Source organism: Photinus pyralis, unplaced genomic scaffold (genome assembly GCF_008802855.1).
Source record: "Photinus pyralis isolate 1611_PpyrPB1 unplaced genomic scaffold, Ppyr1.3 Ppyr1.4_LG9, whole genome shotgun sequence".
NCBI classification, from domain to species: Eukaryota; Metazoa; Arthropoda; class Insecta; order Coleoptera; family Lampyridae; genus Photinus; species Photinus pyralis.
In genome coordinates, this window is record NW_022170878.1 from 12,893,749 (window position 1) to 12,906,621 (window position 12,873).

General features: G+C 38.4%; 2 protein-coding genes across 2 annotated transcripts; both read right to left on the bottom strand.

Annotated features, from left to right (window-relative positions):
- Positions 1-904: 904 nt before the first annotated feature.
- On the bottom strand, positions 905-5,917 carry LOC116180567 (rap1 GTPase-GDP dissociation stimulator 1). The gene is made up of 5 exons (XM_031500636.1): positions 5,130-5,917; positions 4,936-5,082; positions 4,710-4,892; positions 2,039-2,251; positions 905-1,991 (listed from the first exon to the last, which is right to left on the bottom strand). Exons 1-5 carry the CDS (start codon positions 5,848-5,850, stop codon positions 1,441-1,443), a joined length of 1,815 nt encoding a protein of 604 aa, XP_031356496.1. The 5' UTR covers positions 5,851-5,917; the 3' UTR covers positions 905-1,440.
- Positions 5,918-6,241: 324 nt separating this feature from the next.
- On the bottom strand, positions 6,242-12,729 carry LOC116180569 (U1 small nuclear ribonucleoprotein 70 kDa). The gene is made up of 8 exons (XM_031500639.1): positions 12,181-12,729; positions 11,949-12,131; positions 11,840-11,902; positions 11,292-11,373; positions 7,337-7,438; positions 6,962-7,283; positions 6,745-6,917; positions 6,242-6,547 (listed from the first exon to the last, which is right to left on the bottom strand). The coding sequence occupies exons 1-8, from the start codon at positions 12,322-12,324 to the stop codon at positions 6,393-6,395; spliced, it is 1,224 nt and encodes a 407-aa protein (XP_031356499.1). The 5' UTR covers positions 12,325-12,729; the 3' UTR covers positions 6,242-6,392.
- Between the last annotated feature and the right edge of the window lie 144 nt (positions 12,730-12,873).

Genomic DNA, 12,873 nt, shown 5'->3' on the forward strand with positions numbered 1-12,873 from the left:
TTTAATATGGCAACAAGAACAAGTGAGTGGGGGTTCGCTCACAGCATACTATAGCGCGTTCGCACCTCCAGATGCAGTATTAGGTGCTTATGGACATGTCCATTAACCTAGCAGAGCAAGGTCAGCAGAACACAATCAAGCATATTGGATAATTAGGTGCTAATTAGATGCTAATTAAGTACCCTATCCTCGAATCAAATGCTCTTTCTTTTTTTAAAATTATTATATGTTCTGCCAGGTTCATATGAACTCAGCAGAACACTTCCTTTAAAACCCAAGAAAATGAAAAGTGAATTAACTATAATTAGGTGCTAATTCGCTGCTAATTAAGTGCCCTATCCTCGAATTAAATGCTCGCCTTCTTTTTTTAAAATTATTATCCTACATTTGATGCGATAAAAAAGACTTGGTAATTCCATTTAAAAAAATCAAGTTACCTTTGATTAGTACATTACATGATTAGTGGCACTGCAAAGTCACTGCCTTCTAAGTTTTATGATAACTGCGTAATTGTGTAATACATAGAATCACACTAAAATTGACCAAGGAATCCAAATATGTAATAATATACAGTGGGTTCCATTAAAAAATGCAAGTTTGATATAAATCACCCAGTATAACAATTGCAATTTCGTTGAAGATATTTTTAGGTTGTAGCCTTAAGGGTCCTTCCAACACTCCCCCACAATGAATTTTAAGTATGCGCGTTAATACACCCACACAACTAATGGCCCACCCCATATATAAACTCGATGTTGAAAACCAAACTAGCCTACAGTTTTTTTTGTTTTTGAGTTATAGGCAAAAGGTGCATTTTTCCATTTTTAAATGTGTTGATTAAGTTATCGGAAATGTGTTTATAACAAATGATTGTTGCATAATCTACCTCAATTAATTACTGAAATAATTAAAGCACGATCTTTATTGTAGAAGAATATGAAACATTTCATAACAATTTTAAACATTGGTGCAATACTTATCTTTATGAAAAACAGGTGACGCCATCTAAGTTCAAATTGGATACTCTTTAAAATGTTCTATTCGTGAACAATAAAATGTGAGAGAAAGTTCAATATTATTAAAAATTCGTAGATTTAAATTGAAGTAGTGGATATTAAATCGAATCGATAACGTCTAATGTTCAAATGTATACAGGGTGTGTCACTAAAATTATGAGGATAGAATTAAGGGGGGGGGGGTCATTAAAAAGTGCAATAGATCAGTGCTGCAACGTTTAGAATTTAAGATAATTGACAAATACTCACCATACACAAATTAATTCATCTCTCAGTTCGTTATCGACACGAGACACCCTGTATAAGGTCAGTTAATATTGTTAAGCATCAAAACGTGCTGAATACAAGAGATAAAATGAAAACTGGATTATCGGCGCTACGTTTATAAAAAGATGGCCCCTTTAAATTGCCACTTCGACGAGATTTAACCGCTATCGATCGCATTCGCTAATTGTATAATTCGATCGTGTCTCTCGTTAATTTTGGAATTATCTAGTAATTGTCGGAGGCGTTCGTGCACATTTGACTCCCTCAAGTGGTCAACGACAGACGGGGACTTGCTCAAATTTTCCACTAGCGTTAAGAGATTGGAAACGGCTTCACCTTCGAACTTATCTTTATATTTGTTGACGAGGAAGCTTAAATTCTTTCCGATGTTTGCTTCGATTAATACCGCGCTTAATTCGTCGACGCGAGCGGGGTTCTCGTAGCACTTCGAACATAACAACGTAATGGAGTAAAACGCTTCGTTTTGCATCACCGCATGATTCGAAGAGATCATATCGACCAAGCACTTGACGCAATCTTTCGTTTCCAAAATGAGGACGTACGGCTTGCTCGAGTGACAATGTTTGATGAGCCAGGCGAGAAATCGGGACGCTTCCCCGCGTACGCCCAAATGGTCGGTGTTGTTGGACCACTCGACTATTTTCGTCAGCAGATCCCGTCGCGTCACCAAGTCGAGCGCGGCCGTAGCTAAAACGAGCGATACAGTATCTCGAATGGAAATCGGTAACGCTTACCTTGCCCGTCGATAACGATCCGCAATGTGCCTATCAACTTGAAGGTGACGTGCAAATGTTTTATGTCCAACATCGGATACAGAATTGACACCAGCCCATCTCTAAGAATTTGCGCCTTATTCTGGGGCAGAATCACCAAATTTCTTAGGGCGCCCAATATCGCGTGCTGAACTTTAACATCGCTGTCGATCGTGTTGTGCTTCGATAATAAATCTGGAAAATGTCGCCACGATAAGACTGGCCGAATTAGAGATGGTAGGGAACTCTCTGGCTAGAATTGGGGGGACAGGATCAACAGTTCGGGATCTAGAATGCCTTGGATGTTTTTGGAAAACCTTTCAATTGTTTTAGGATTTTCCTTAGTTTGCGCGCACATCATCAATTCTATTTTTCGGAAATATTGTAATGCCGAATCAAAATTTAAAAAAAAACCATTTTAAACCGCAATAAACGTTGGAATTACGTGTTTATGGTAGACTGATCAATGTATTCATAACGAACAATAATAATAGAAGCCGTAAGTCCCACTGCGATATTCTGTGCAAAAAGTTGTATAATCCAAAAATGCCATCGGGTTTACAAAGAAAAAGTAAGCAACTTATTTCTAATATTATTCGTTATTTTGAATGAGAAAGAGATAATAGTGGTCCACTTTTATCAGTCGCGGCAGTAAGAGAGGTATACGTATACGTAACAAGTTTTATTTCACACAGTTACGGATGCATTAAATATTAGCCTGCGAACAATGACTTCTATTTCACAAGCTTTTGAATCGGGAAAACCTCCTAAAAAACAAGGCAATGTAGGAAACCAGTTAGCGATGTTGATGGTTTCACACAAGCAGCGATTCAGAACTCCACTTACGACACGATCCAACACGCAGTTTACGGTTGTATTTTAGAACATCTTACGTTTCAATCCCTTTTACAAGTTTTAAAAGAGAAAGGGTGACCGGACATTGGGCCGCAGATATTGGGAGGCGGTCAGTTGAATTGATACCCTACCCACACTGCAGCTCTGTCTGTATGGCTACCTACATACGTATTCTCTTTCATTGGTTGCATGATGCTATGTAAACATACTCAGTCATGACGTCATCATACACCAATGACGTACGCGCAAAGAGGAAAATTCAACTTGATGTCACTTTCACTCTATACATAACAGTGACAACAACAACTGAGCTTAAACTCCGCCCACCGGCCATGTTGTGGCAAATTTAAACATAGAACTTATCATGATATGTACAGGGTGGCCAACTAAGAATGCGAGATACTGTATCTGAGAATCTATCCATCGTAGAGGCTTGCGGTAAAAAAATTTATTACTAAAACGGCAACGAGAAAAACTTGGAAAATACTTTTAAGTTTCTGAAATGGCCACTAGGGGGCGTAACTGCAATCTGGAATCTAAAAAAGTGATTTTTCTGTGAATTCCGCTATATTAACCTAACAAAAAAATACCCGGTCTTTGAAGTCGACAACAATCTGAACAATTTTTGGACATTTTTTCCCGTATCTCTACAAATGAAGTGGTGGGGGGTATTCAAAGGTTTTCGTAAAGAACACCCTGTATCTTCGAAACGGCTGAGCCGATTTAAACAAACTCGGGTTAGTTCAAAAGAGCTATTCTTCAGCTACAAATATTATACTATTTGAAGTTTTGTTAGTTTCACATATCACCGCTTGAGGGCTTTTTTCGACATTCTGACAGAAATGGTTAATTTTCTCAAAAAAATTAAATGCATTGGTTCGATTTTTTTTTCATGAAAAAGTACCCTAAACAAACTCGCGAAAACAGCATCTCGATATCTTGAGAGATATATATATATATACATATATTTATATCGTGATGGCCAGCATTTTGAGCATTTACGGAGGTATTAAAAGCTTCCTTTTTTAAATCGATCCACCTTAGGGCCACAAATTATATAATAAAAATAATTCCGGAAAAATTATCTTAAAAAAATAAAATTTTGAGGGTATAAAATTTTCTTTGGCCTAAATTTTAGGTTAGGAACAAGATATCGAGATGCGGTTTTCGCGAGCTTGTTTAGGCATCATTTAGCTACTTTTTCATGAAAAAAAAATCGAACCAGTGCATTTAATTTTTTTGAGAAAATTAACCTTTTCTGTCGGAATGTCGAAAAAAGCCCTCAAGCGGCGATATGTGAAACTAACAAAACTTCAAATATTATAATATTTGTAGCCGAAGAATAACTCTTTTCAATTAACCCGAGCTTGTTAAAATTGGCTCAGTCGTTTCGAAGATACAGGGTGTTCTTTACGGAAACCATTGAATACCCCCCACCACTTCATTTTTAGAGATACAGGAAAAATTGTCAAACAAAAAAGGTTCAGATTATCGTCGTCTTCAAAGACCGGGTATTTTTTGTTAGGTTAATATAGCGGAATTCAGAGAAAAATCACTTTTTAGGATTCCAGATTGCAGTTACGCCCCCTAGCGGCCATTTCAGAAACTTAAATATTTTCCAGGATTTTCTCGTGGCCGTTTTAGTAATAAATTGTTTTACCGCAAGCCTCTACGATGGACAGGTTCCCAGATACAGTACCTCGCATTCTTATTTGACCACCCTGTACAAAAAACATATGAATTAAGAGAAATTACCACCAGAATACTTTGATAAATTAGACGTCCGAATTCAACCTACCGAGCAAGCTTTTGGCGATACCATTCTGCACCATTTGAATGCAATGGGCATCGTTACGAGCGAAGTTCCCGATCGCCAAAATACCCGTACTAAGTAAATCGAAATCGTCCGAATTCAGCCACGTTAGCATATTCTTATACAGCACACCGTCGCCGTTACTGAACAGCAAATCCATGGGTTCGTCTACAATTCAAAGTTATACAAGAAGGCGGCTTACGAAACGTACCTCCCGTGAGGATTAAGACGATAATATCGCACGCCATTTTGAGGGCAGCTCTGCTATCTTCGTCGTCGACTCGGTGCTTATACTTTTCGACTAACTCGAACACTAGCTCGCACACGCCACTTTTCGCCAGCAATAATTTCGTGTCATCTGCAAAAACTTCAAATACAACTAGCAATCGCTATAGCGTCGCATACTATTCTCCAACTGCATGTGTAGAATTTCTAAGCATATCACGCACGTTTCCGGATGCGTAGACAACTTTAAAACATCGATCAACGTACAACAGAACTCGTCGGAGAGCTGAGTATCGACCAAATGATCGGTGAGTAGATTTAAAGTTAGCAGCAAATGGGAGCAACAATCTTCGCTGTTGGCCAGATCATTTGCGGACAGTTTTAAGGTACTTTCCATTGTGGATAATATGTCATATTTAATCGCGAGCTTTTGTAATTCGTCATTTCCCATCAACAAGTTCAACGTAAATGCGTAGGCTACGTTAAGCAATTTGAAATTCTTCGAGAACGAGTTACGTTTCACAATTGATATGAGCGTCACCAACCCTTCCGAGCCTATTAACACGCGTGCCGCCTCGTTATCGTAACAAATGTTGCAGAGAGCTCGACACGTTTGAACGACCAAGTCGTCAGTCCCGGTAAGTCCGCACGTTAAAAATTTAATTACCGACTCTGTCGTAAGAACATTGCGATTTTCTTCGGTCTTTGCGAGCTCTGCAACTCCTTCGGTTACTAATAGAGCAATTTCCTTGGAGGTGTGCTGGAATAGTGGCGAAATCGCATTTAAATTTGACAACTGTATATCTTTGCCTTGCTTAATTAATACGCGCAAGCTTTCTTTAATAAGCTCTTTATTATTAGAATTAATTGAAGAAGATAAATCGTTTAAAATTGAATTCATTTTTGAAATAACATAACCTTAAAATCATTAAATCTTGGAAGCTAACTGTGGCTCTTACACCGCATATTACAGTGAAAGCGTTTTTGTACCGGGCGACTCGAAATGACTAACAAATTATTTCGGGGCGTTTTTATTTTTATAGTTGAAAACTGCGGTTTTCGCAACTCTGTGCCACTTTTTATTCCACAAAAGAATCAATCTAGCTATGCTCGTTTCCGAGATACAGGATGAGAATGAAAAAATTCTTTTGGACATCATAACTTATTATCCATGTAAAATAGAAAAAGGTAAGCTTATTTTCGATTTCGATCATAACAATGGATGTGTGGATGTGGCACAAAGCATCTCGAAGATTATTTTGATGATTGCAGTTGTTAAATGTAATTAAACAGACCGTTAAAGTTCTATTGATTAAATTATCACTTACACATTTTTACAAGCATTTAAGATAATTCGTGAACGATCACGAAAAAATGACATACCTACTTATTGTTTACTCAACTTAAATATACCTACAATGGCTAAAATAAATTTGCATTAAACTAGTACGCTTCACCCTCCTCGAATTCATCATCATATTGGTTGCTACCGTTATGACTGTTATCCGGTTCAAATTTCTTCTCCTCCTCCTCGTCTTCGTATTTAACATGTGCAACATTAAAAGGTTGCGTGTGATATTTTGAGTAATCTGGATAGTCTACAAAAATGTTCATTTAAAATTTAGGTAAACTAATTGGTAAAAATGTAGGAAACTTATACTACCAAATAGTTCAAACTTTGTAACTAAAGGCCCTTGAATTTCAAATTAATCTCGCAATTAGGCATTATGCACTTTTTAAATATAAAAACATAATAGCCTGCTTTGCTTCACAAGTACCGTAATAACACCCTTACCATCCAATGGTTCTTCTTTAATTCGTATTTCACCCCCGTCGTCTGTTTTAATATATTCCAATCGATCTCCGCGATCTCTCTCGCGTTTCTCTTTCTTCTCTCTCTTCCGTTCGCGATCTCTCTCTCTAGATTTCGAACGGCGTCGTTTACGGTCTCGGTCACGGTCACGTTCCCTACCGGAATTTATCAATCATTAGCGCTAACTCGCCAACTTTACCTTTCTCTGTCCTTCTCTCTGGGTGGTCGCACTTCCACTTCCTCCACCTCATCGGTCCGAATTCTTTCCCGGCTACGTCTTCGTTTTCTGTCACGTGAACGACTCCTACTACGGCGCCTCCTTTCACGAGACCGCGATCTCCTTCGCTCCGGAGCGCCGCGATCCCTTTCACGCTCGCGCCCTCCTCCTCCTCCTCCTCCACCTCGTTCCTCCCTTTCGCGTTCCAAACGATACCTCTCTCGTTCCCTTTCGTTATCTTCTCGGCCCGAATGTTTTATATTGACGTCGGGACCTCCCCTTCTCGTACCACCCAAACCGCCGCCTACACAACAAAAGCGTTAAATGTCCGCCGCACTTCCTTCCGCCACAACTCACCCAATCGCCGCGGTAACCATCCTTTAACCGTTCGTGCTCGTTCGACGTCCACCAATACCCTACGACCGTCAATTTTCTTACCATCCGCATGCTTATACGCCGCTGCAAAAAACATTAAAGAGCATCCTCAAAAAGTTCACACAAAAGGTGGAAATGAAAACACGACATAGGTCCTACCCGCATCTCCACTGTTTATAATGCACACTCGACCGACCATGTTCATTAATGTACAAATGCACCTTCACCAGCACGCACTTGTTTCTATTAGAATTTTGCCCAAAATTTGCCAAACCCTTCATTGGTGCAAGTCTTTTTGGACAAAATAGCAAAAAAAAGTGCATTTTTGATAGTAACACATCAAGCCAAATGGACGGACGGATGCACAAACAGACAAAGCGGCGACTATACGACTATACAAACTTAAAAAATTTCCCATACATGTACGTGTCAACGCAATTCTTTTACACTGCACAGGATGGTCCAAATCGGACACTTTCTTATGGAAACACCCTTTCAGGCAAAAATGGATGTAGCCCCAAAGCTCAATTGTAATGAGAAAATCACTGGAGCAAACAGAATTCAGCTCTCTAATCGTTTGGCCGCTAGGGGGCGTTTCTCGAATTTAGTCCCCATAAGTTTCTTATTATTTATGATAATTGGTTTTGACAAAATCTTTCTTAGAGCATTTTTTTTTGTTCAGCGGCCTTGTGGCATCGAGTTTCAGCTACATGTTATTGTGTATTGTGTGTTGCCTACACTATACCACAACTGCACTGGTATTTGATGATGTCTAATTTGAATTTTCGATGCAACATGGCGGCTGGGCGCCACTATTATTATTATTATCTATTAGTTATAATAATAATAATAATAATAAGTTTATTTCTGTTAATATGCTATAAAGAGGCATTTACAGACGTCAAAATAAAAATACATATTCAAAAATTATTAAATTAATCTGATGTTACTGCTCATAAACTCATTAACTAACTTTTGAACTAGTAGCCCCATCTTGGAACTGTTTGAAATTATGGATTCTACAGGCCACATTCTATAAGAAAATTTTTTTTCCGGATCGATCTGAGACAATTTTTTTGTCGGGGCTCAAAAAAAGGCAGTTATTTACCTTCCTTTTTTACCAAAAATCGACTCCACCAAAATAACTCGGGAAAACACTTTTTCTTATTAATTTTGGTGCGTAGAATCCAAAACAATTTGTACTTTTTCGATTAGACTTCTCAATCAAAAGTTATAGGCCAAAAACCAATTTCGAAAAAAAATTCAAAGGGCTGTAACTTTTGAACTAGTAGCCCAATCTTGGAACTGTTTGAAATTATGGATTCTACAGGCCACATTCTATAAGAAAATTTTTTTTCCGAGTCGATCTGAGACAATTTTTTTTTCGGGGCTCAAAAAAAGGCAGTGTATAACCTTCCTTTTTTACCAAAAATCGACTACACCAAAATTTCTCGGAAAAACACTTTTTCTTATTAATTTGGGTGCGTAGAATCCAAATCAATTCGTACTTTTTCGATCAGACTTCTCAATCAAAAGTTATAGACTAGAAACCAATTTCGAAAAAAAATTCAAAGGCCTGTAACTTTTGAACTAGTAGCCCAATCTTGGAACTGTTTGAAATTATGGATTCTACAGGCCACATTCTATAAAAAATTTTTTTTCCGGGTCGATCTGAGACAATTTTTTTTCGGGGCTCAAAAAAAGGCAGTGTATAACCTTCCTTTTTACCAAAAATCCACTACACCAAAATTTCTCGGGAAAACACTTTTTCTTATTAATTTGGGTGCGTAGAATCCAAATCAATTCGTACTTTTTCGATTAGACTTCTCAATCAAAAGTTATAGGCTAGAAACCAATTTCGAAAAAAAATTCAAAGGGCTGTAACTTTTGAACTAGTAGCCCAATCTTGGAACTGTTTGAAATTATGGATTCTACAGGCCACATTCTATTAGAAAATAAGAACATTTTTTTCCGGATCGATCTGAGACAATTTTTTTTCGGGGCTCAAAAAAAGGCAGTTATTACCTTCCTTTTTTTACCAAAAATCGACTGCACCAAAATTTCTCGGGGAAACACTTTTTCTTATTAATTTTGGTGCGTAGAGTCCAAAACAATTCGTACTTTTTCGATTAGACTTCTCAATCAAACCTAACCTAACCTCACTAAAAATTTTTCCTAACCTTAATGTGCTCGCACATTATATTCTCCTGATACAAGATTTTTGAGCTAACCTAACTATTAACGCCTTCAAAGAAACCTACATTCTAAATATCAAGTCCCATTTCGACTGTAAACTGTAAAAACGTGTGTGTTCCTGTGGGAATTTCGTAAAGTTAGATCAAAAACAGGCATAATTTAAATAATAATATATTTATGTAGATACGTTAGTACTGTAGAAATCTATGATCGAATTTATTTTCCACATAGTACATGCAGGATATAAAAAAAATGCATTATACCCATACGAATCCACTAATCCGGCATAGACGAAAACACGCCTACTGTATTGTAAGGTCTAGATGTCTATTAATTTCATTTATCATTCCTTGCATAATCGCACTGTGCACATTTTAAATATTTGAAAGTATTGTGAGTTCAGGTGTCTGCTTAAATTCGATTTGTTGTTTATTGCACTGTGCACATTTTGAAGTATTGCGTATATTTAAGCGGCAAGGGTTTATTCGTCATTATTACACTTTCTAATTCGTAGGTAATCAGGTGGTCCGTAGGGAAAAATGTATGGATCATAAAAAAAACCAAAAACTGTGTATCGCAATAGATCCTATTTAAAAAGGTGTTCTAAGATCTTGCAAGAAAGTTATGGGGTATTTAAAAAATCAACTAATTTGGAGAAACATCTCCTGGCGGCTTAACAATCAGAGATAGTTGAATTCTGTTTGTGCCAGTGATTTTCACTGCAAAAATTGAGCTTTCCATGCAATTTGGAGCACCCTGTACAAATGCGCTCTTTATTTTACCTTTGATTCCAAAGGTAAAATAAAGAGCGCATTTTCATTCGAGTTGATGCGAAGACTGGCAGTAATGTACATGGTTAAGTATGAGCAAGTGTATTAAAAATAGTGGGCGTTGCGCGCAGGTCCCCATTTTGTTAAAACGTAATAGGAATATTTCATCGCGTTGAAATAAAGCCGGCTTGTATCAAAAAATGAAGACGCTTACCTGAACTGACAAAAGCGTTAGGTAGAGATCGAAACTAAAATCGTATTTGTAATAAAATCGATATAAAAAGACAAAAAAGGTAATCGACCGATATCGGAAATATAAATGAAAAATTTTTAGTGTCGTTCCATCGCATCGGTGCGTCCATATTACCTGGACTTACCAATTTGAAAGTTTAAACCTAAAACTTAGGTATATAAAAGAAATATATACCTACCCGATTACTTACGTAAATTAACATCGTTACGAAAAAGCAGAAAAGCATTATTATTTTCCGACAGCCGAGGGTCCACTAGATACAGTTTACCTGGTGCGCAATTACTTACGTTCGCGCATACCTCTCTCTCAATAATAAAAACTAGTATTTGTTTATGCAAAATTTTGAAAGCACTACTTTTGCACGTTAAATGAAAAATGAATTTAGTGGCAATTTAAGAAATGAAAAACACAACCCCAACAAACAACAATATTTGTATGTAGGGTTCTTACCGCACATACAAACCTATATAGCCAGCAAAAAGTGGAAGTATGGGGGGCAAACGGCACTAGTTGCCTGCAGCTCGGACTGTGTAAAGAAATAGAAAATACCGTATTAATTTCGTCAATTGCAAGTGATAACACTTTGACATTTTCGTTGCTGGCTACATAAACTAACGTAAAACGAACCAATCTGTTGCTCTCGTTTGCACAAAAAAATAATTAACACTCAGTAACAGATTGGTGTAAACGGTGTACTTGCGAAATCAATACTACTCACAGTGCATATCTCGTTCGTGCTCGTACTCGATGAACGCATACCCCCTCGGCTTACCGTTTAACGTGTTGTGAATTAGAACGATCTGAAAACAATTCACTCGTATAGCAAACCGAGACCAGGTAGGTAGCTGTCGTCCGCATTGCAATCTTAAGCCGATGGACCGACCAAAGAAGAATAATAGCGGACATTTACTCTGCCTGGGTTTTACATCGCACAAACTTCAGGCGTTTGAACGAGAACAAACCAGGCGTCAAAAATAACTAAAAGTCTTACGCAAATTGTTAATAAGGGGTGTACAATGAGCCGAGTCTGGGGAATACGTTGCCATAGAACCAAAGTCAAGGACGCCATGTTTGTTTTGTTTTATTGCAGACCTACATTTGATTTTGCACGGTTATGTAAAATCAAAGCCAACTAATACTTTCCTTTTGCTCGACAGTTTTGTGGGATATATTCCCCATATGCTCAGCTCATCGCCGGACACCCTGTACAATGCTTTTATCTTCAAATGTAATTTAAAAAAAGGAAAGGATTGCTAGTTCGCTTACCTTTTTGATCGGACCGTAAATCTCGAACTCTCTCCGAAGTTTCGATTCCGATGTGTCATAATTCTGAAAAAAAAAATCGTTAAAATCGGACTCGACGGGCCGGTCTTACAATTCTAGCTACGAATAGTGTCTTAAACGGATCGACTGTCGTATTCGACTGCGAGTTGGGATCCCACACGGCGATCTGCTGCTCCAACTTATATGCGACCTGTTCGGATCGTTCGCGTCGTCTGCGTTCGATGCGCTCCTCGCGCGTCTCGACGCGGGTGGGTGGCGGAGTCTCTTTCGGATCCTAAAAATGTGGAATATAGGCGAAGGACTTACTTTTACGCTGCGTTTACCTCGAAATTTTGGAGATATTTGCCAACCCCCGTGTATCCACGCGACTTCTTCTCGTGCGGTAGTTTACTCGAGGGCGGAAGGTAGGGGATTGGATCGCGCGGCGCGAATAGCGCGAGCAGGTTCGGGGGTAAAAACTGTGTCATTATATACACGAATTTTTCTTGTTTTTACACTAAAAAGACGAACATTATGGGCCTTCAAACAATGGCGTCGACACTTCCTTTCATAACGAAAGATGCGTGCGCATTGCAAGCTGTGCACGTCAAAACACAGTCCTCGTCTCACTTCAATGCTCAGTTTTATGCGAGATAAAAGATTTTGGTAACGCAGGGCTACCAATACTAGATAATTAATTGATCATTACAACACTGTCGATTACAATTCAACATCCCCAAATAGTTTACATGAAGTTGCAAAGTCTCACTTTCCACGCAAGACAACTGATCTCTCTTACTGCCTTCGCTCCTTCGAGGTTAGGGAACTCATCCTCTACCTCTCCGTGCACTTCCAACTCCACAAGGATGGCGGTTCCTTTCCATCCAATGGACTTTGTCCTAGAAAAACTGTAGGAAGAACTTCTTTTGCACCATACTGTATGATAATCAACTCAGTATGTGATGGTAACACTGTATGTCTCTTCGCTTTCACTCACATCAATCACTGGACATCTCTTTTCAGTGTGCACTTCTTCC